The sequence below is a fragment of the Triturus cristatus genome, chromosome 1_2 (assembly GCF_964204655.1).
Source record: "Triturus cristatus chromosome 1_2, aTriCri1.1, whole genome shotgun sequence".
In the NCBI taxonomy this organism is placed as follows: Eukaryota; Metazoa; Chordata; class Amphibia; order Caudata; family Salamandridae; genus Triturus; species Triturus cristatus.
The window spans coordinates 828470529-828496027 of NC_140580.1; the positions used below are offsets into that span (position 1 = coordinate 828470529).

A 25499-nucleotide genomic window follows, 5' to 3' on the forward strand; every position below is an offset into this window, starting at 1 on the left:
CGGAAAAGATAGCAAAAAGCAATGAGATCAGGCAGAGTGAGGCAACCACCTTCCAACTCATCCAATATAAAATCAAATTCCAAAATCAACTCCCCATCCAAACCTCGGAAAAGGAAACTAGAGTCAACATCTTCGCCAATAAATTTAAGCTCCACCAAAAACGGAGAAAGTAAAAAAACGGAAAACAGGGAAGATGCGATGTCAGTTATTAACCAAGAACCAAGAACTAGTCGTGAACTAATTCCCACTTTGGATTTTAACAAACCCTCAAACATAAAGTGTCACAACAACGACAACAAATTTATCGTATTACCCTGTCTAGCGACAGCTCCTCAACGATTGCAGCAACCACAGGAACCATCCCAGGTATTTCCGCCTTCGGCATTTAAATCACCATCAATGGGTTAAAACAACCTTATAACCATTGAGGGAACGCCAGTGAAGAAAAAGATAAGTTTTTTCCAACCAAAGATATATACGAAGTTTTCTTTCCTAAAAGATCCTGGATCAGCAATTTTTTCTAAGACAGGGAGCATCAAGGGCCTCCACGCACCGCTCCTACCAAGCGAACATAATCAAAGCTGTATAAAAAACGCCAACAGCAACCTAACAGGCCCCCCCAGGCAAGCTGGGCCTTTGAATACATCTAATATTGAGGTAGCTGAAGCAAGGTCAGTACCAACCCCATCAAAGGTAAAAAACAGGAAAGTGGGCTCACTTACCCACTTAGCAACCCTGGCAGTCCAAGCAATTTCCAACCACATAAATTTGGGAAAAGAGCCGACCAATAAATCCGTTATCAAAAATTGGAGCCTACCAATCGCCAAAATCAAAGAAATCAAAGAAGGTAACCCAGGATATTGAAGAAATACTAATATTGCAGCAAACCAAAATAATGGAACAAGGAAACAGAACCCAGTGTCATCAACTGGCCAAAATCTCTTGGATCCAAAACCAGACATCTCAAATAAATCTTAATAGCAATATAGGAAAAATTGTATTAAATGATAGGTCAGCAATACTCACTTCACCTCAATGTTGCACCTTACCACAGTACAACGATTTTCAACCCACAGACAACTATGCAAATAACGACATGTCCTCCATAGCAGCACAGGAATGGGAGGAACTAGTTGCAACCTACAATCAGAAATCAGTCGGATGCAGTCCACCCATCGACGCATCACCAAGACTGGATAAAGCTAACAACATTGATAATCTGGGCAAAGATTCAATATGGGCAATAATTTTGAAAACTCTGCAGCATTCGACTACGGCTCTAGAATTTCAATCTCAAAAAATGGACTTGCAACTCATAGTTCTGCAGACAATGGCGGACACAATTTCAGGAATTGACCAGAAAATTTCAGAATTAAATGGTCTCATAGAAAGAGGCCAAGACGCCGTCTATGAGTCCCAAACAAACCCTCCACAATTGCAAACTTACGACCCGATCTTGGACAAATTATCATCTTTACCAGCAATGCTGGGAGATTTGATAAATGACCTAAAACTGACAGCCTCACAAACTCCGATCCCACAAACTTCGGATCCACCGCCAGAGTCCTTATTGACACACATAAACCGAGAGACCGAGCCGTCTGCCGAACAGAGCTTAACAACCAACTTACTCCTAAAACAAACATCACCTTTTGACCCGTTGGATACTGCCCCTACGATTATTTCCACACTCATAGATAATTCAACTCTAACAAACAATCAAGCTTTGAATAAAACTCGTAGAAAGAAGAAAAGGAAAGGAAGGAACAGCTTGTCAATGAACGAAAGGCATTATAAAGAGACACAACTGTATCCTCCCACCTTAGCAGCGATTCGCAGACGAAAAGCAAAAAACAATGATCAATCATCAGCCTCTTATAAGACCACAGGTAGCACTTCTTCACCATTTTTAGAATCCTGCGACAAACAGATAACCAGTTCGACTCAGGAAATTGTCCTCAAAGAACTTGAACAGGAATGCCCTCAAACCAAACTAAAGCAATCGGTACATAATGCTCACAATGTTTAGCCAACATTTGTTGAACATACTTGAATAATAAAAAGTGCGGACAACGCTGCAGTCATCAAAACAGCGTTGCCGCATCAATCAAAATGGCACATAAACAGCAACACAAGGCCTCAAAAGGCAGATAACATTCCAACGGAGCAACTAAACCACTTAGACACAATACGCTTAGCACGTTCCCCTCAACCCTTCCACCAAGATAATGCGGGACTTCCAGTAAATCTAATAGCACCTCAGTATTTGCATAGTCAGGCATCAATCCTTTTCATTCCTGAATACACATCCCGAGGTAGGGATGATATATTAAACAGGGGTAACATACTAAGATTTTTGCACTCAGTCACTACCCTAGAAAATATTAGCCCTTCAGAACTTGCACAAATAGAGTTTCAGCCAAACACCGAACCCCAACGCCCGGAAATAACGAAAGCAACCTGGAACTCCGCTGAGACAGTGAGTAAAATCATGGAAGAAGAAGCAACATTCCAACAATGGGGGATAGAGTTGAGATTAGAACAGCGCCCCCGCTATCCAACACCCTTTTTACCATCCAATAGGTCTTTAGCACCCAAAAGAACCAACTCAATTTTAAGGGGTGCTAGGAGTAATTTCCCGAGGGCATACTCCAAAGACAATAGGAAACTACAAACAGGACAAAATCCAAACCACAGTACTTATTTTTCACGAGACTGTAACCCTAATTGGAAGTCAATCCAACGCACAATTAGCACAACGACTGGCGCAACTTGACAAAAAGGGCAAGAACTAGCTAATCCCTTAAATAAGATGAGGGATATCAGTATCTGCTCATGGAACATCAATGGCTTAGCCAGCAAAAGCAATGTTCCGGAATTTCTTCAATATCTGAACAGATTTGATCTCCTATTGCTTCAAGAAACCTGGGAAGATAAAGCATTTGAACTGTTAGGGTTTGCATCATGTTGTATCCCGGCTAATAAAAATTCCACCTTTGGGCGGAGGTCAGGTGGACTGATGCTTTTTGCCTCTATACAAACAATAGGCGAAATTAAAGAAATAGACTTTCACATACCTCCCCCGAGTGCAATACAGGTGGTAAAGATTTCACTTTGGTTACGGAACCTGCCTCAAGAAGTAATCATAATTAATATATACATACATCCAAAACAAAAGCAAAAGGCCGCAAAAGATTTGGGAGCAGCCTTGGAGAAGATAAGGGAAGAACAGGACTCCGACTTAATCATCATGGCGGGGGATTTTAACATGCTTCTCATCAGCGAGGACCAAGACGACGACCTTACTCGAGATTTGAATGTGGCATGGGGCGTACCCACACAAGGCTTGGTAAAAAACAGCAAATTAACCAAAAAATGTACTCCAAAATTTGGAACATTACAACCTAAGGGCCTTGAATGGGCGTTATGTCGAAGACGACCCACCAGTTGCAACCTTCCACTCTAATAAACAAACCTCTCATCTTGATTACATGTTTATATCTTTAAACATGTTCAGCTGGACTAAAATGTTCAGAATAGGGACGAGTGACCTCAGCGACCATCTACCCTTAGAAACCATAATAAAAGTTAACGCAAAACTGGAAAAAGAACTATACAAAGGCCCTTGCTTGGAAGTCACGTCAAACCTACGGCAGTTACGATGCAACATTGACAACATCGGGTCAGTAAGTACAACAGCAAAAAACCTTTTTACTCAAACAGCCAATTCCTCATGTAAAGCATCGGAAAACTGGCAAAGCTTCTTTACAAAAATTAGCGAGAAGCTGATAAAAAACCTGCCAAACGTGTTACGCCAGGGGAAGAGAGTCCCTAATAAAAATCTAGTAACCCTGGAAATGAAGACTCAAAAACGGCTAATAAATCAAACTCTAAGGCTGTTACGAAAGGATCAAACAAATTGCAATTTGCGAACAGTCCTACAGACAGCAAAAAAACACCTGAAATGGATGAAATGGGAAAAAAGGAAGGAACAGAATGAAGATCTATGGGCAAAGCTCCATTATGAAGGGAAGCAGAAAAATAGTTCGAAGTTCTGGCAAATGGTTAAAAAAAAAAAATAACCCAGACCACCGGGGTCAAAACTCCCACATACCAGAGGAGGTTTGGACAAAATATCTGTCATTGCATTTTAACAATGAGGACATCACAGAGGGTGTTGCAACACACATACTTATATTCACAAAAAATACTCTAATGGACCTATAAAAAAAAGGATCTGATAAACTGAGGGGAAGAGGAAAATGGAAGATTCTGAAATGAAGGTTGTACCTAACCCAACCATGATCGTGGGGGAGAAAAGTATTTCTTTGTTACCCTCACACACCCTAGTGGTGTCATGCTTCCTCATCGGGTCACCCAGACCCCTAAAAGTCCGGGTGGGCTCGACCACAGTGTTGGGAGTGCTTTTAATATGTTAAAGACAGAGGGGGTTAGCTAGATAAAATACCTCAGGCAGATCCCCAGTTTCCCTTTATTTTTGGGTCTGTCTGGGTCATTAAAACAAATAAAATTGGGTCTTTGTAGGAGTGTTATGGTCCTAGGACCCTAGTGCCGACATGTTTCAGTCCATAACAGGGCCAAAAATGGTCCAGGACTTTCTTCAGGGCAAAGATGTAACTCCCCTATGTGAGTGTAAATACTGGGATGGGAAGTCCCTATCCTGTCAGTATGGTGGGGGCAGAGTAGCTGCTCCTCGTGATATATCTTTAAGGTGGGTGTGTGTCAACTGCCAGGCTCCATCCAATTCGGGGAGGTTGACTGTATCTCACAGGACCAAAAAGACAAAGAGGGCGGTCTTAATTAAGATCGGTCACCCTGCCTGCTACCTATTTGGTTCTGGTCCTCGGCTTTCGTACCTCATGCAGAAACCATGTGGCCCAAAACTGAAGGCAAAGAAACCAGCTGCACACCCATAAGGTTCCAGGAAAAGTGTGAGAATGGGTCTACGACTTCACCTAAACTCGATAAATTAGTACCAGCGGCAGAAGTTTCGATATGTGCCGAGCAATGGCAAAATTTAATTATCCCAGCCGACGTAAAACGACAAATAAAAAGAGGGCAATCTACGGGAGCACCGGGCCCAAATGGTATTCCACCCATGTTGTACAAGGAAGATGTGGAATTTTGGAGCAAATCATTGGTATCCTTATTCAATAGTTTAACTTACACCCAGATACTTCCTGAGTCCTGGTATGGGTCAGTTATTAGCCCGATGTATAAGCACGGTAGCAAGAAGCATCCAAATAATTACCGGATCATTGCATTACTAGATGTAGAGGCTAAATATTTTGCAGGCATAATTCTGGAAGAGTTAACAACATGGGCAGCTGAAAAATCCATTATCCCGATTACTCACACAGGATTCTGCAGAGGCCAAGGCACTACAACCAACATCATGGCACTGTCCCTGCTGATGGGACAGGCCAAAGAGACCAAGTCACCTTTATATCTTACGTTCATTGACTACACTGCCGCATTCGATCACATAGATTGTAACAAACTTTGGCAGAAACTAAGCCATTGGGGGATACCGAAACATCTCTTAGACGTGTTAATACTACTTCACTCCAACACTTGGATTAAAATCAAACTTGGAACAGGAACACACCTTTCGAAACCTATCAAGACAACAAAAGGACTAAAACAAGGGTGTGTACTGGCTCCTCTCTTATTTAACCTTTTTCTAGCTGACCTACCAGGGGAACTTGACAAATGTTCCAACCACGCGCCCAAATTGGGGTCAATTACCCTTTCCAACTTATTATATGCAGACGACTTAGTGTTAATAAGTCGAACCCCAATGGGCCTTCAACATCTTCTGAATGTTGTGTATACTTTTTCTGAAAGAAACGCCCTGCAAATAAATCTTAAAAAGACTAAGGCCATGGCTGTGAACTATAGGAAAAAAAGGGAAATTCGTTGGTACCTGAATGGAGAGAAAGTGGATCTGGTAACTACTTATAAATACCTGAGAGTAATCCTGGACGAAAAAAACACGTCTTGAATCCCTACGAGGGAAGGCGATTATGATCCATCTGGCCATCAAATCACAAAAGGCAAAACTTCCTGATCTTACACTTAAACCTCTCCTTCAAATACTACGTGCAAAATTACAGCCGACCATCACATACGGGAGCGAATCCCTACATGGGAAGGATGCTGCCCTACTGGACATACTTATGGCCAAATCATATAGGGCCATTTTCAATCTTCCCAAATATGTTTCTCCTGCTCAGATTCGTCTGGAATTTGGTATAATTAAACAGACAATAGGAAGGCGGTGCGCGTACGTAGTGACCTGGCACAAGATTCGCACCGCTGAGACTGGCTCCTTAAGCTCCAACGTATGGGGGGAGCTATTTCGACATCAAAAATCTTTGGCCAGAGACTATCTATTTGAATCACTTCAAGTCTTGGGCCTGACAGACTCTTGGGAAGCTCCAACAGACCACCTGTCCTTCAAAAAAATCGCAAAAAAATCGGCGCGCATCATCTCAGTAATTGAAGACAAGAATGATCTAGCGAAAAGAGCGCATGGTTGGACAACGCTGGGTGATTACGGGCCAGTACAACCACAAGCATATCTTAGTACTGGCATGAAAATAAAAATCAAAGAAAGGTTTCTGAAATTACGTCTCGGAGTAATTCCTATACTCTCACATTTGCCACCTTGGGAGAGGAATAACTCCCTCAGAGCAGTGCCGACTGTGCAAAACTGGCAAGGAGGACATTGGTCACGTGATCTGCATTTGCACTAAATTAAATGACTTAAGGCATAACTTACTACGCCCATTCTTTAAGCAGTATGGCATACGGACTTGTAGACAAGCTGTAATACTGTGTTTTAACCCAAAATATACCAAACTGAACTGCCAGGTCGTAAAGTTTTTTGATTTAATGCGTAAAAGACTTAAGAGCACCGGATGACAACTAAAAAAACTCTTTAGGGTTACTTAACTGATCTTAAGTAAATTTTTAGTTTAAGGCAATGTATTAACAAATTTTTAAACACTTATTTCGATGTTTTATGATATTTTGTAAAGATTTTAATTAATCATGTACAAATAAACAATTACTTACTTACTTACTTACACCACCATTAAAACATCAATAAAAAAGCAAGTAAGATCATACTATCGTATATTGGATAACAAAGCTCTGACAGCTAGAGGCTTTTATGAGATCCAAAGTTCCCCCCCACACATCAAATGGCCTTAAACCACATCTTACACAGCCGGTGGGGAGGCACGCCCTTCATAGGATTCTTGCAGCCAGACTACATCCACTTCCCCTAAAATGTCTGTACCTTTCAGTGAAAGTAATACCGGCCCTTACGGAGTGCCGCCTCTGCTATTATAAGCGCAAATCGCTGGCTCACTGCTATGCTGTCCTGCCTTGTTGCCAGCCCGCTGAACCATCTAAGGCCCATTCTCCTTCAACTGGGCACGCGGACGGCAAATGAGGCTGTTCAACTGTTATACTTGCTGGACACACTGAAACATATGGACAACTTTGCCAAGTTCATCTATCACGCCCGCACAGCTCTTATGGACAGGTCAACTTTGGCAGCGCGTGGGAATTATCTGGATGAGGGGCCTACCCAGTCTGGCCCCCATTGAAAGTTTGCTCTGGCGCATCTAAAGGACCATTATTAATTCCATTGTATAAAAAAAAAAACACCAAAGGAGGTTTTAAGAATAAGATGTGTATATATATTATTCTATTTTAATTATTTCTTTTTATATTGGTCGTCCTTTTGTATTGGTTTTTATTAATCACACAAATAAAGAATCATTCATTCGTTCATACCGTCCCATTTCATTGTTGAGTTTTGAACCCAAGCTACTGGGGAAGGTTCTGGCCGCCCGCCTTCGTACCTATATTCAAGACCTGTACACCCATATCAGTCAGGCTTTATGCCACAGCGCTCCACCAGACACAATATCAGGCAAGCCCACAATGCTGTTGCAGAGGCCCCCAGCCTGGTTCATCCCGCGGTGGTTCTACTGGATGATATTCACAAGGTGTTCGACTCGCTGAGCTGGATTTACCTTTATAAACTCCTGGAGGCCGTCAACCTTTGTCCCTGGTTCATAGCGTATGTGAAGCTACTGTATATGGATCTCACCGCCTCTATTCGCGCGGCCGGATGCTGCTCGGCCCCCTTTCCCATTCGTAGGGGTACGCGCCAGGGGTGCCCCCAACCCCCGCTCCAATTTGCCTTAGCGATAGAGCCTCTGGCTGTGTGGGTGCACCAAGACCCCCTCATTAGGGGACTGGATTGGCGCCGGAGCATTCCGACAGAATTGCACTCTGCCGATGACTCCCTGTTCTTCATGTCAGACCCGTGGGCCTCTGGGCCTCGTGTCCTCCAAATTCTCTGTATCTTTGGAGAGACCTCCAGTCACTTCGCCAACTCTTCAAAATCTACACTGTTTCCTATCCACGGCGAACAGAGGAGCCAAGCCTGGGCATCGGAGATGATTATCGCAGAAACGGGCTTTAAGTACCTGGGGGTCTATATCTCGCGGTGTCCCACGGTTGCCTGGACGTCCAACATTGCTCCACTACTCCCGGCCGTTCGCGATTAAACGAAGATTTGGTCCCAACTACCCCTATCGCTGTACGGCAGATCCGCAATTTTTAAAATGGTGTCCCTACCGCGCTTATTCTATAGGCTCCAGAATTATCCATACCCTATCCCCCCATCGTGGTTTACCCAACTCAATGCACTTTTGAATAGATTCCTTTGGCAAGGAGGCACGGTTTGTGTGGCGCTTTCAACGTGTACACACTCCACGTATTGCAGGGGTATCGTGGCTACAGATGTTTGCGCGTACTACTATGCCTCGCACCTCCTGGTGCTTAACGAGTGGTGGTACAGTTCCCAGATGGACCCAGCCTACGCCGTGGAACGGATTGCCATGGCGGGTACTCCTCTGCTCCATTTCTTATACAGCAGCTCTTCCCTGGATGTGCTCCCTCCGGCTTGCTGGATAGTTATCCAGACATGGAGGCGGGTGGTTCGGTCCATGGGCTGGTGAGGTAAGCTCCCCTCTGGCAGGGTACTCATCTATGGCCGGTTTCAGCGCTCGTGTGATTCCACAGGTGGGACCTTATAGGTATATCTATGCTTGGGGACATTATGCAAGGATCCTTTCTAAGGCTGCAGTTTGATTTTGACCTTCACAAATCGCAGTTCCATCGCTATCTGCTGCTTTGTCACGCCCTGACCCCCCTGATTCGGCAGCTAGAGTCTCTACTGGAGTTCCACCCCCTGGAGGTTCGCCTGCTGATGGGGGATCTTGGGGCCCATAAAATACGGCAAATTTACCAGACGCTCACTACACATTCCAAGACCACTATTCATAAAACCCGGGAGGCATGGGGAGCTGATCTGCTGGCCCTCACAGATTACGACTGGGCCAAGGCGTTGGCTAGCCCTCGTATGCTGCCGTCTCTACTAGATTTAGACTAATCCAATTTAAATACCTTCACAGGGTATATTATACTTGTCTTCGGCTTTGGAGAATATGGGCAATCCAGTCCCCGGTCTGTCTTCGATGCGATGCAGATGAGGGGTCGTTCCTCCATACGGTGTGGGGCTGCGGGGCGCTGCAGCTATTCTGGTCCGGCGTGTTGTTTTGCTTAAGTCGTGTCCTGGCGTGGGATATCCCATTGGACCCCGGACTGGCCCTTTTACACAGCACGGAAGACATTGGGGGGAACCGGTATAAGAGACACCTCTTATTTTTGGGCCTCACCTTAGCTAAGCGCGACATAGCGCGGCATTGGAAGGACGCGTCCCAACTCAGCGTAACTAACTGGAAGAAGGCACTGGACAGGTGCATGTCTGCAGAGAATGTGGTGTTTCAGGCGAGAGGGTGTCCCCAGCAGCATGGAAAGATTTGGTCTTGGTGGGCTGCTTACAGAGGCATAGATCTGCCTCCAATGCCACAGTCCGCCGCCCGTTATCCTATTGAACAATTGGTGGTGAATAATTTGTCTGTCTAATGTATCGATATTAATGAGACGTGGCTGGGAATTTCCTTGGTTTATACAGGCAATGTTTCCTAAGTATGTACGGTGCGCATTAGGGGGTGGGGGGTTACATGTTTTTCCTTGTCTGATGTTCTGCAGACTATTGGGGGGGTTTCATACGGTATCCAGTGACATTATTTTATGCATTTCCTCTGCTTTGCTTGTCAGGCTCCGCCCCTCTGGTAGGCTGAAAATTCAATAAAATTTGTTATATAAAAAAAAGTTTTAATTAGTAAGTTAATACATTTAATACAATAAACATACCCAATAATATATACATAAAATGAAATTAATTAAAATAATCTAATTCAAATATATCTTTTAAAACACACTGTACCATATTCACCTACAAACCCAATAAACTGGCAGTTAATAAAAACATTTTAAATAAAATATAATTTTCTAAACATATTACTAAACTCCCCAAAAATCTTATTAAAATGAATAACAATTATATAACAATGCAATCATAACTTATAAAATGTAAACTAATTAAACATTATAAAAAACAAAAATGCATACTATATGCAATGATTTCACATAAAATAATATTAAATACTTCAATGCTTCTAACAAAAGCAAAGTTTTATTTTTATTTTAACTAGTATATTATGTCATATTATTATTGGCATCACAATCTTTATTGATATTTGTGTACCATCATATGTTTGCAATGATACTAAGGTGCAATACCAATGTACCTATTTACCCATGAGACAACTGTGATAAGTTTGATTATTCTTAGAAGTTATTTTATCTCTTTTCTTTTTAACTTTGTTTCAGAAACTTTATACTCAAAAAAATATCTAGCATATTTGCACCACCATTCTTCGTTTCTTCTGCAATTGAACTCACTATTTAGTGGAATATTTGGCATGAAATATTTTTAGCCTTTGTAGATGTTTTACAGAGTGATAATTGTTCTCCTCCAAGGAAAATTTCTTAACTCAAAAACTCTTTAGGGCAAGGTCTGAGAGAATTGAAATGATTACCTAGTTTGCCGAATGCTACAAACCTTGATATATGTGAATATGCTTTTAAGTAAATATTAATCAGATATGGTTACAATAGAGTCAATACAATAATTGCCCGTTTCAAGTTTTATTAAAAGAAATAGAAGTGACTCTAAGGACATTTGCAGCAAATTGTGACTTTGAAAACATAAATTAAGATCTGCTTAGGGCCCAGATCCAAATGTGAACCAATAGTAAAATAAAAGTTCAGGAGAGGTTATGGTTTTGTTCAGACTTAATGCTTGAAGCTCCTGGTGATATTGCAAGGAGCATTAGGCAGTCTGAGGAATTTGTAGTGGAAATGGGAGAACCACAAAATATATAGGTGAATACCATAAGTAAGAAAGATAATGTGGATAAAGCTAAGAAGCAGGAGAACACATACTTTAATTCAGATAAGAAATTCTCCACGTTTTGTGACAGATGCAGTAGTAATAACTAGATTGGTAATTAAATTTGAAAATTGCCCTGTCATTGATATATATTGTAACAAATGCTGTAAGAAAACCCAATTCAGTAGAGTACTTGGGGGTGGTGAGATCATTGTGGTTTCTCAAGAGAAAGATAAAGATACTTTGAGAATGAATTCTAACATAGTTTTTAGCATTGGACCAAAAAAAAATATGAACACCTTCCAAAATTAACGACGCTGATTTTTTGAATTCTTTTGTCCTCATTCACCTCTGACCTCCGTGACCTGACCAGCCGCCCGTACCTTACACGTTGCTGATTGCAGGTTTAGAGTTCCTCCTCCCTGCTGGTACACATGCGGAATAGAGAGGTCACAATCCCTCTGACGGGCATGGTCACTCTCCAATTTGGTCCAGTATTCACTGGCGACTGCTAGTGTTGGCAATACAGGGAGCGAGGGACGCCCAACACAGTCTAGAGAGATCCCAAAAGGTTTAATCTTGGGACCCATTTCTATTAACAAAATATTTGGTTGTAGAATCTGATTTCTTAACGGTTCATCCATACCTCCGCATTTGACCATCTTAATAAAAAGTCCCAGTGTGCTTTTTTCCTTTCAGACTGGATACTACTCAGATCTAGCTTTGATGTCGAAAAGACCGAGGCCAGCCAGTCGCATGCAAGGGAGACGAGCATTCCATCCATTTTTAAGAAATTTCTCTCCTGGCTAAGAGTATGGCATAGAAAAGAAAAACCCTTGATGGGCCCATAACTTCACTGGTAATCCCAAAGATTATTAGAGAGAGGCTCAGTTGAACTTGCGAGCCTAGAATGGTCGAGATAATTTCATTAACTTTTCCCCAAAACTCGGTGATAACAGGACATTCCTGAAACATATGTACATTGGATGCTTTCTCCAGGTTGCATTTCTTGCATTTGACAGGTGGTCCTGTTGTCATCTTTGACAGCCTTTGGGGTGTTAAATAGGCCCTGTGAGTTGTGAACACATGGTCTCTTCTCAACCAGGCAGGCTTGACAATGAAGAATAGAGCACCAAATGTTGTTTGTCAAAGATGTTCCCAGGGTTCGCCTGGCATACAGGCGCCCCACGGTGCCCCAGCTAATTTGAAGTCCCCATCTATTTCCTCTTCAGTGCTACAGTCCCATGTGGAGACCTCCCTCTTTCCACTTGGTCTGCCCACAAGATGTTCTTCTAAAGTCTTTCCTGTACCAATAGGTATTTTCTGGCTCTGGACCCAGCTTTGAAGTTGTATATATTTAAACTTAGAGATGGCCCCCTCCAAGATAGTGTAAAGCGTTGACCATGGTAAAAGTATACGATCTTGGACTAAGTCGCTCCATATGTTTAGCCCATCCTCCCTGAGTGGCTGTGCTAATTTATCCTTAAGGCACTCTGGTGCTCAGGGGGAATCCCACAACGGGACAAGACTAGAAAAATAGCTGAGGCCGTTCAACCGTCTGATATTTGCCCAAGTTTTGGCCACTGCCTGCAGCACCTTCAGCCTTATCTTTTAAAACAAATTGGGGTCGCCATATTTAAACAGAAAGTCCTCCTGAACCAAGCTGGCAACTTTCAACATTGCTAAAATCATGGCACCTACCCTAGCGCAATCTGGTGTTTTTAGCAGCATCCTGGAGTGGGACAATTGAAAGGCCCAAGCGTAGTACTGCAAGTCCAGCAGTGAAAGACCTCCCTTCTCCCTCCTAGGCCACAGCTTCCTCCAGGCAATCCTGGTTCCTCTATAGGCCCAAATAAAATAATTAATTGCCTGCTGGAGTTTATCTATAGCCAATTTGTTAAAGTGTAGTGGAAGGTTATTGAAGAGAAAGGTAATTTTGGGGAGCACTATAATTTTTACCAGATTAAACCTTGCAAGGATTGACAGAGGAAGGTGGACCCAGCTCTCCATAAGCTTCTGGCACTCCTTTGTTACATTAGCCAGTTTAATCTCTGAGATTTTCTCTATCTCCTGTCCTATTCTTACCGCCAAGTTCCTCATGTCTCTTTTGGTCTGATATTGGCACACCCCTAAATTCCAGGACATCACCTCAGTCTTCTCCGCATTGATGTCATGCCCCGATATCGTACCAAAATCTTCAGCTTGCTTTATTATCGCTGGCAGTGCACTAGAAAGGTCCGAGGAAAGGACCAGTACATCATCGGCATAGAGGTCCACTTTCCTCTCCCATCCCTCGTGCCTGAATGGTATGATGTTCATCTCATCCCTCAACCTCTGAGCAAATGGCTTGATATACAAGTTGAACAGGAGGGGAGATAAGGGGCAGCCCTTTCTGGTGCCCCTCATGATTTTAAAGTGGCTAGTCAGGTTGCCATTTACTAGCAGTTTCGCTGACGGGTCCTGATTGACCAACTGGATGGCTCTGCGGAATTTTATACCAAAGTTATATTTCTCCAATACAACCGACAGATACTCCCAGTTGACCCTGTCAAAGGCCTTAGTAGCATCCAAGGTCACAGCTGCAAGGGGAAGCGAATACGTTGTGGCTAGATCGATTGCGCCTATCAGATCGTAAGTAAGTTTGTATAGGTTTCTGCCCTTAATGAAGCCTTTTTGATCAAAGTGCAGCATATCCCCTGCTACTGTTCCCAACCTATCAGCTAGGACTTTGGCAAAGATTTTATAATCTGTGTTTAGGAGTGATATGGGTCTATATGACTCACATTTTACTTTTGGCTTCAATAACAAGATAATTGTTGCCTCACCCCAAGAGCCGGCCAACTTTTCTCCTTCACTTAAAATCTCATTAAAGAGCTGGAATTATAACCTCTCCCAGATTCTTGTAAAGTTCTATTGGCAAACCAACTGGGCCTGCTGACTTCCCCCTTAATAGCTAAAATGGCCCACGCTGATTGATGACAAGGTTCAACTTATGGTGACTCTTGTGCATGATTCATAATCCTTTTGCACATCCCTGGTTCAGAGGGGTGAAGCAATTGTTACCTATTGACATTCCAAAAACAAATCCCCAAACCAGGTGGTTCCACAGCTTACAAAAGAACATCCTTGTGTATTTCTATGGTGACATGAATTAAAAGGGTGACAGAAGCTATGGTAAAATGTATGCCATGGAAAGGGAAACCCCATGCTGGGTTAGCCACAGCAGGAGGAGGTGAGGATCAGATTTGATTTTTCAGTCTACATGATTCATTTTAGAAAGAACATTGGTACAAAGAAAGAGGTTGGAAAAAAGGGATGAGTAATATGTATTTTGATAACTTATAGAAGAAATTCAGTGATTTTGTTATGAATTAGAATCCTGAATATTGCATAAGATTAAAGGAAAAAACTATTGCTGTAAGGCGTCTTGTGAGGAATGTTCTTCTGTTCTGCAGGGGAAAACTCAATTATATTCTGAAACATCTGTGTTCCAAGTACATCAAGAAAACTATAGAATCTTCTGCTTGGGTTTCCCCATCATCATTTCCCTAAAAATATCAGATGAGATATGGCTCTGTTTGCACAGTTTTAATGAGCCAATTTAGATAGATCATGACCTTCTACCTAACATACCCTAAGCTGACCGTATGCCATCCTACCTAAGCTGAATTATACAACTGTGTTTTCAACCCTCTACTGTGCAAGTGTCCAACTTCAAATTGTCTTGGACAAGAAATCAAAACATCTGACAGCCTTTGTTATACAGAGAGCATGTATCAGTACACACATGTGCCCTTTGGCCTTGCAAGCTCTGTCTGTGTTTTAACAAATAAATAAAACCGCTATTTTAACAGGAAGACAGGGACATACTTGGTTCTTTTAAGTACCAGGCAGAACACAATGGGAATTTGGGAAAGGGTCAACTCTGAAAATTGAAAAGTGCCAATCTACTTCTAATGGTGATGAATGTTTATCCACACCATTAGTAAAGAAGATATCAAACACAAGGTGTGCCTTGTTGAAGCCATTCTTGAAGCCCCTGGTTCTTCTTCTGAAAAACAATTGATGTACATTCTTGCTCTAACATGTTACACAAACCTTTTTGAAGACTATCCTTCAATAAATAAAGTCAATTCCTTAAGATCTATGCTTAAAGGGAATGCTAAATTAATTTGAGGTGATGAATAAAGGAAACAAGATATTGTATATTCACCTTGTTTAAAGTGCTTTGTCATAGATAAACAATATAACATAGCTATTAAGGCCAGTAGTTGTACTTTAAGGGATATTTTAAAGCCATTTGATAGCCAGCATTAGTGGGTGTTAGCGTATGTCTCCAGGACCCTACATAAGACAGAAAGAAACAACTCAGTCTATCTGATGTGATCTTCATTGCATTAATTTGGAACCTTGCTATGTAGTGTGATTTAACTAGTAAGTAGGATGAATAGTGTTTTACATCTGGATGGCCAGAGGAATGAAAGCTACAAAACAAATTGACATGATTAGCCAAAGTCCAATGGGACCTAGCATGGGAAGTGGTATACTCACTAGGCAAGGTACCATTGTGCCATGTTTTGAGTAGAGGAGGATATTTATTAGTTAAGGTCATAAAGAACAATTAGGTATGTCTTTTACAAAAAGAAGACCCTGCTGGTGCTTCTTTTGGTCAGGCCTAGATGAGGTCGGTGACAAGGGTGATGCAATACAAGTATTACAACAAGAGTGATAAGACTGCCAAACCTTGTGTAGCGAATCACTTGCTGGTAAACCTTCCTGAGGTACGTGACTATTGTTAGGGACATGCATGTGCCTGCCAAGAGGAATACACATACTTTTGTCTCAATAGATAATTTTGCCAAGTGGCCAGAATTGCAGGCTGTAGAGAAACTTATGTCGTACTCTGTAATAAATGTCTTTGAGGATGTCTTTTTCATGGATGGGTAACAGAATGTTTAGAGTTGGACAATGGACCCCAGTTCACTTGTATCTTATCAAATGGGGTGCCCAACACAAAAGTAATGTAACATCAGCAAGGTTTTATTCTCCAGTACTACACAAAAGCATGTTATGTTTTCATCTCATGGCTAATGGGTAGGTGGAGCACTTGAACCATATTATCAATGAGGCTATTCTGTTGGCAGCGAGTGTGCATGGGTAATCCGTTGCAGTAATGCTTTGCAAGCTACTTTACTTTCCCATGGAATCATTCACCATTTGAGAGGGTGCAAACCAACATCACATCTGGCTCAGTGGTGGCTGAAAGATAAGGTTAGTTCTTTAAGTAATTCTTGAGTTTCTAGAAAAGTATTTTACAAGAGAGTGAGACAATAAGTTGTTATATACTAAAAGCAGTAGGAGCAATACAAGTCAAACAAAAGAGTGGAACACGGCAAGCCACATCTATGATGGCCTGATCCTGTCAAAGCTACAAAAATTTTGAAAGGTGCAGTTAGAGTTGAGGGAGGTGTTGTTTTAAATTTGAACAAAATAGCAATTTTTAGAGGGAAAGGAAGTCACATTCCTGGTTTCACCTAACGTGATTACAAAATAGATGATTATTTTTTTGCTTGTGTTGACCTCCTTATGCAACTGGAACACTCAATCCCCACTGTATTTAATCTTGTTGGGTTGGAAGATGAGACATCCATGTGTCACGAGGTGGGGAGAGCTGATCATTTGAAGGCAATATCTCTCATTCCTGTTTCAGCTCTTTCGGTGCCACAACTTCCTTATTATCTTGTTCCAATTCTGTGTGTCTTATTTCTTCTGATTGTTGTTGGGCTAGATGCAGCGCAAGGAGCATAAACCTACCTCTGAAAATCAAGCAGTTTATTTTAATGTGGTGGATCCTTGTGTTTTATCCTTGTAGTCCCAATTGGTTTGCCCACTTTGCCCTGTTAGTCCTATTTTCTTAACTTGATTATTTTTTTTATTTTTGGCTTTGGGTATAAACTGCATGAGGTTGAATGGTATGGTGAGATGTGATATGGCACAATATTGCATGGTAGAATGGTGAACTGGAGGGTAGAATGCTGGAATGGAGGGTGGAACTTTAAGCTTGTTTTGTAAGTAAACAATATTTACTCCATTGTTACATGCCTACCACCCACTATTACTTTTCTTATCAGTATATCTTATTAATACATTAGACCTGTTTAAAGTTGATTTGTTTTCCTTTGAAAACTTTCAGTCTAACCTGCTTTCAAAGTTGTATTGGAATGTCTATGACCCTGATGAGCATAACAGGCTTAGAAAAGTGAAAAGAGAGATACAAATCATGACCCATTCACTGCTTTCTTTGTCATTAGATGGTGACAATACAAATTCTCACTACAGAATACCTCTAGTTTAACAGTTGCAATCAATAATGAATGTAGTAACACACTTCATTTTAAATAGACACGTTGCTTTGGTTCGCCAACTAATTAAGTAATTTAAACACGTGTTAATTGCTTCTGAAATGTAATATTAAAGGTACGGTTTAACACAAAGGTTTGAAATTGGAATACAACCGATTCAATTTTGCTGTTGAAGTTTATTTTCCTAAACCAGGGATGTCTAGATCTAAGGTGACATCCTGAAAGTATGGCATAGTTATAGTACTTCTGGGCCTCCCTTCAACACCTGTGTCCTAAACATGAAAAGACCAATGTATAAAATAAGGAACACAGAGCAGTCCTATTTTGCAAACCATTTTATACATTGCTTTGCATCATGACTGATGTATTAATGAGTGACAGTGCAAAACCACCATTCACAGAAAGTTAAAAACTGGCTGACTAATATATATGAGTCAGGATTCTTTTTGTTACTCCGGGGAGCTGCAATTGCAGAAATGGAGGCCTCCGAGGGACGACAGACCACTATTCCTGCATCCACTTCACTGACTGTGTGCATATTGGCTTTTAGCAACCCCTGTCCCTGAAAGAAGATGGACGATCCCCAAAGACCTCATACACTCTATAGCTAGTGTGAATTTCTAATAGTGAATCCTGAAGCCACCAAGATGTAAATGTTCTTCCAAAGGTATAAAGTTATTACCAGTTTCAAGGCTGTGGATAAGGGAGACTAAAGCAGACAGGATGGCCCTCACTACTGCCAGATCAAACATCTTGATTATCCTGTGTCAAGACAGACAATCAGATCTTCTTCTGTTCTTTGGATACGTGCTCTATCACACCCAGGTAAATATGCTACCACTTTCTACTTTGATGGTAAGCTATAGCAAGCTATTGCATATCCTGCTGGGTATGTGATTTAACATATATGTTGTTTTGACATATATGTTGTGTACAGAGAAGGTAGAGGATGTGTCTGAATCGCAACAGCAATAGTTCATCGTAGAATGTAAATAATGTGAATTAAAAACCTCACCCCTAGATCCTTGTTTCATGATTATCAGAAGACTAAAAACTTACATTTATAGCTAATCTTTTGCACCTCTTAGGGATGATGATGGTCAATATTTTGTAAGGTTTGTACTTCCAAGAATGAAGGCTCCATAAATCAACAAACTAAAACAATTATTCCCTGTCCTTGAAACTTTAAATCATGTCAATGATCAGCTCCCAGTTCTTTTGTAAAAGAGGAATCTACCTTTGTTATTCAACAGATAATACTCAAAATCAAGTAAGTTATTATTCTGTACCTGCTTCTCCATGGAACATCAACTGATGACAAACCATGCAGCTACTAAGCAGAGGTGGTGAACTACTGCTTTGAGACCCTTGCAAGTGGATCCAGCATAACCACTTTACATAGGAAAAATCCTGGACTCTCTCAAATACATGATAACTTCTGTGACTCATGGTTGTGTGGACATTAGGCCATTTCTAATTGAATGTGTCATAAGAAAATAAGTGGCTTACACTCTAGTACATGAACCATAGAATTATTTGCCTTGTGAGTTCACTGTGCAAGGAAATTTACTGTAATTATGGTAACTCATAAAATATGATTATTTAGGAATATCTACCAATAGAGCTTAAGCACTGTATCTTTAACCTCATCATTTTTACTTAGAAAAAATACACACAGGCAGCTGCCCTTTAAAGTATCAATAGTAAGTTAATATAGGTCCTCAATTTACATACCAAGTAACATCAATGGGGCCAGTAACAAGTTTTATTGGCTTTGTTGGAATTACGCGATTTGTGAGAGAAATCAGCAGAGAGGGGTGTATTTTACCTGGAGGCTCTACTAATAAAAGCAGCTCAAATATTTCGGTCTGAAACTGTGGAGCTCTGTGCAGAAACACTGATTCTTGCATGCTATTACCCATAAATGGTTTATCGTCCTCCATAGTTCCTCTGTTTAAGTAAATCCATGGGATGAGGGGTTGTAAACAGAGCTGGAAACCACCCCACTTGTAATGAGCCCGAAAGTTTAAGAAATTAGTTACATTTTATTTCCTTTGATAAATCAGAGCCGATTAATATTGTGAAAAACGTTAACTATTCCACTATTACATTTCTACAACTATATGTGGGCAATTATGCCTAATATACTTCTACATCTGATTGTTTACTAATAGTGGTAAAAGTGAATTTATTATCTCTTTCCACTACTGTTGCATATTGTAAATCACATTTTGGCAGTGCATACTTCTTAAACCAATCATATACAACTGCACTTTGCAGGTACAAAGTCATTCAACATGATGTCACCCACAGGAGATAACTCAGAACTATTGGCAGAAATTAAAGCGGGGAAAAGCCTGAAACCAACACCTCAGAGTAAAGCACTAACAACAGTCTTCTCCGGCAGTGGGCAGACGGGTACCAATGTAAGTCACAAGATTCATTTAAAGATAACATTTGTTCTTGTGGATTGATATGTGTGGGTTGGTGGAAATGTTACACTGTCTCCTTTAATCCTATTTGTGAAATGGGTTGCTGGTCTTGTTCTGATTTAAAAAGGGTTGATTCCTACTTCAGTAAGGCGGTCAAAATCCAAGAAACCTGCTCAAACTGCTTGCTTACAATCCCAGCAGAAATGTCAAGGATCTCTTATAAATGTAGTCCAACCATTTGAGTAACTTGAAGACCTCCACACTTCTAGGGCTGTCATTTACCCAACCAACATGAGGAGCTTAATGTAAGGATGCATTCTGCTGATAAAGCTTCTAAGTAGCCTAAATCAAGACCCATATCTATATTTTAAAAATAATATATACACAACAAATGAGTTAGTGTAACAAAAATGATCTTCCAAGGGAGGTAATAATTTGATGGGGTGACCTGCTTTCCCAACCTAGAATCGGATTGATTCCAGAATTAGACAGGAGTAAATCTTGACCATAGACAGGGAGGGATTATGCCTTGCAAATGGATATGTATATCCACAACTGACACATTTCATCAACTTTCCAAGTCATCTCGCTATGGAATGACTAACCCGTCTGGCCACTACAAGATGAATTTTCTCAGGTGTGAAAATCACACCATAGTGGTGTAGTTATGCATGTGAATACATAAATTATTGTTGAATGTATATTCACATTTTGTGAGTACAAAACATGATTTTATTCTTATAAACAAGACTCTGGTACACTAGGTTCAGCAAGGTTTTTTGAGAATGAACATTGATACTTAGGGCCTTATTACAACTTTGTCAGTTCTACAGCAGACGGTGCAACACGCATTCTGCTGTAGGACCGCCAAACCCATGGTGTAACAGCCCGTCAGATTAGGAGGAGTCAAATTTTAGTCTGGCAGGCGGTCCTGATAGGGCCCCCCTTGTTGCCATTCCACCCCCCTTTTCATGCCACACCGTGCAGGAAATGGGGGTGCAAATATAGAGGGGTGCTACATGTGCCCCCCACATGCACCCCCATGCCTAAATCCGGCAGGGGGCCCTGTTAGGGCCCCCTTTGTTGCCATTCCACCCCCCTTTTCATAGCGGGTTCACTGCCTTAAAAAGGACGGTGAAATGGCAAATTGTAATATGCTGAAGCAGCGCCGTCTGTGGCACCACCAGCATATTCCTGCCGGTGAAAGACCACCAGTCCAGTGCTATCCTTGATTCCAGTGGTGTCGGTGCTCTTGTGGCAGTCCAACCGCTGCAGTCGTAATACTGTGGATGATCCCGCAGTGTGGCGGTGGCCGGACTGCCACCACAGGTTCGGTGCGAGTGTGTAAGAAGGCCCTTGGGATGAAAAAGAGAACTATTAGGCACGAAAGTCTTATATTCTGGGACATTGCCTCCAAAATGTTTGTGAATTTATGTGAAAACCAATGCAAATTTTACAGCATTTGTAACCATTTAGGAACTTTCAGAAAAATAAGTTTGTAGAAGACGACAACTGCAAACTTAAACTTTGACTGATACCTCCCAAGTAAAATAAACCGAACACCCATACATACGTATTCTCTTAGTTTGCAAAATGAAACCTGCAAATCTTCAATTAGTAGAAGAATTTTCCACATAAAATGGATTGAAAAGCAAATTTAAAAAAATCACAACTTTGCAATTTCATGTAACAGCAAATTTGAAATATATGTATAATCAACACTTCTTTCTACTGTCTACAGAGAGGCAAGCCCAGAATTAAGGGCAATTATAGTACCAATGTGTGCATCACAGGCTAAGCTTTATCAGCATTTTTGTATCTAATTCTGAAGGCCACGTTTCCAGAAGGATGAAGACAGACTGGAGACAGTCCAGCCATGGCTTTACATAATCATGCTTGCTTTATTATGGAAGAGTCATGAGACTTTAGATTTAAAACATGAATACACTAGAGAAATGGTGTGCTGATGGAATAGAACAGGGGCATTCAAACACTAAAGGAACCAAACACAATAAAAGAGGAAAACATTTTTCAAGTAAAGAGTAATCCCCCAATCGGATACCAAAGTTTCAGAGATACCGTTAAAGGTTACAATTTTCACAGAAATTATAGGTACACACAAGCAGCTACTATTAGTCACAAGTAGTACAGAAATGTAAAATATTCCCTGAATGTACTCAAAGGAGCAATATAACTGAGAAGGGAGGGATGGCATTTCAAGTTTGAAATCTTATAGGGTCTGTGTGTCAGGAATGAACACAGATTGGCACATGCATGCTTAAATGACTCCCATATTGTACAGTTCTTGTCTTCATAGTGCAATTAATCGTGGAAAAAATTCTGTGGCTTCTCTGTAGTCCTGACACATTGCTGCTCTTTCCTTTTCTAGGCAGAGAGTCCAAATTCAGCTCCTCCAGTGGTTACAACACCATCACCCCCTGAGACACCAACATTTACCTCCAACTCAAGAGCTGCAAGCCCCCCAGAACCAGTGCTTAATGGCAACACCGCGCCGACAGCCCCCGGTCAAGCTTCACAAATGGACATAGAAACACTAATACCCACCCATGATGAGCAGGGCAGACCCATCCCTGAGTGGAAACGACAAGTCATGGTGCGGAAGTTGCAGATGAAGATTCAGGAAGAGGAGGAACAAAAGCGCAAGGTCAGAATAATTTCTTGTTGTACTGCTTGAGATAAGTGTGTTGTGCATTGGTGTGGTGTTGCATGAATACTTGAAACCTAGTTTTCTAAATGACTACCATTTAATTAGGGTTATTGGCTGAGGACTTCCATGACACTAGAGAGATATTTTGCCCTCCCAGAACTTTCCCTTAACAACTTAATGCATTCTGGTAGTTGTAGTCTTGCTTCAAATGACTTGAACTAATTATAATAAACTGTTAGGTTGCAAATGTTTGTGAAAGGATACAAAAGTACCAGACCATTGGGTCTCAGGGACATGGACTTGTCTTAGAAATCCTGGATGGCAGAATAGAAAACAAGAAGCCAGATACCCACAAGAAAATCTGGGCCCAAAATGTAAAAAAAAGCAGAATTACTCTACAAAGAGTAGCAAATAGAGAAAGCATCCCTACAAATTCTTCAATTATGTCTAGAAACTATGGGAGAGGTGTGGTGCACTGGCCAGAGCGGCTGACTCCGGAGCGGGGGGAATACGATTCGATTGCCGGCGACAGCTCAGCTTAGTTCAGCATTATGTGACTCTGGGCAATAGGTCACTTAATCTCCCCGTCGGTCCCCACCGCCTGGGTACCCTTAGGGATGATAAGTTTGCGCTCTACAAATGTGGAATCATTATTATTATGATAATGATGATAATATTATTATTATGAGTATCATTCAACTGCAGTAGACAGATGGTTTCTCTAAACATACAACCAAAGAGAGAGACTTGCGGCCTTCCCTTGAAGGCTGACTTATTGATTGTTTGGTTATAGTGCAACTCAAATCTTTTAAGGAATCCACATGACTACAGCATGTTTTCTTTTTATGGATTACCCCCTACATGGATGAAATGTGCCTTGCTGGATATACAAGATAATCTATTGTAAATCCTATATTGAGCCCAGTCATCCAACTGTTTTGCACCACAGTATTCAAACAAACTACCCTTAAACCTTGTCTAGAGTAATAAAAAAAGGTACTTGCATAAATGCAATTGATGCAAGGAGCATCTAGCAAAAAGACTTATGCCCTCATTTACAACCTGGTGATTTGTCTGCGAACCATCCAGGTCAGCAGTGGCAAAGGTCTCCATTTTCCTGGATGAGGACCATCCACTTCAATTAGACTTGGGGATCTCTAAGGCATTCCCTGCAACCAGCTGGGTAGCATTTGGAGTAAAGTTTTTCAACTTTGTCAGTCCGGTGTGTGTTTGCTCCCCCCACCAAAGTTTTTGTTTCCAGAAACAAACCCCCAAACGAAGGGTTTCTGGTGAAAACTAAAATAAAGAAATACATTATTTTGATGTTCAGGGGTTTTTCTCACTGCGCTCCAATGCCATTAAGCAAATTCCCTGCTCAGGATAGCCATGGAAATCTAGAGACAGTCGCCCTTCCCTAAATAGGTAGACAGCCCACCTTGTTAAAGTTTTTTAACAGTGGACCCAGCGGAGGATCTGCCGACAAAAAGCTAGAGGTCCCCTCACCTCTAAATATGGTAGGTGAACCAAAAGATCGGGGAAAGGGGCACCACTTATTGACGGCTGCTATCCCATTCCACAAAACTCTAAATGACCCCTTTAGACATTACTGTTTGTAACAAAAGCGAGTCCCTTGTAGGTTATTTTTTATTTCTCTTGCTTCCGGTGAAACTGAGTTGTCTATTTATGAGGAACATAACAGGGTAAACCTTAAACATCTGGAATCCTGCTGCATGGAGATCCAAATTAGGATAAGTGAAAATAAAATTAACTTAAACAAAAATTATCCTTATATCCTCAAAATAAACTGACTCACTTCAGATACTGACGGTTTACAGTTAGCCTCAGAATTAACTTCAGACAATATAAAAGATGCAATCATCAAAAACATATTAAAATATTTAAAAACTGTTTACACATAAATAAAAGTATTAACAATCAAGCAAGTAAGAAAATAATTTGAGGCCACTGGTTTGAGCCTTTAAAGACAATATATGCATATAACTGTCCACCTATGTAAGAAAGAACTTAAGTTATTTGAAATTATAAAGCATACTCACCCATTATCCCCTCCTTTCTCCGCAGTTAATCTGCCTATCTATCTATCTATCTATCTATCTATCTATCTATCTATCTATCTATCTATCTATCTATCTATCTATCTATCTATCTATCTGTCTGTCTGTCTGTCTGTCTGTCTGTCTGTCTGTCTGTCTGTCTGTCTGTCTGTCTGTCTGTCTGTCTATCTATCTATCTACCCATCACTTACTTTTCATTCTTTATATTCTTTTGCTCTAATTGTCAAAGTGCTGTCTATAAGTATGACAAATGTTTTTAGGGGATAACATTTAGAGATATCCAAGTGTACTGGAAATTAACAGGAAGATTATGGCATGTTTACAAGATCTTCCAACCTGAAAAGGAGAATTAAAAACACTTTTATTTTTTCTTATCTCAACACAGATTAAGAATCATTGCATCTTAATTTCTTTTTGCTTTAATTAGTGGATGTGCTATGAATTTGGCTAGGTCTTTCCCAAATCCTTTCCTAATTATATGTCCAACTTAACTGTTTAACTTAGCTTTAAATATAAAGATTCAATCTCAAAATTGGATTACTGTGTGTCATTATG

The 25499-nt window shown here is 41.0% G+C and overlaps 1 protein-coding gene across 4 annotated transcripts in view; it reads left to right on the plus strand.

Annotated features, from left to right (window-relative positions):
- The window catches only part of ESPN (espin), an 888237-nt gene that overhangs the window by 677714 nt on the left and 185024 nt on the right, over positions 1-25499 (plus strand). For all 4 annotated transcript variants that reach the window (XM_085608893.1, XM_085608894.1, XM_085608891.1 and 1 more), the window contains 2 exons: positions 20050-20195; positions 22591-22866. In XM_085608893.1, coding sequence (XP_085465019.1) covers positions 20050-20195; positions 22591-22866 — 422 coding nt within the window. The remainder of the gene's footprint in view (positions 1-20049; positions 20196-22590; positions 22867-25499) is intronic.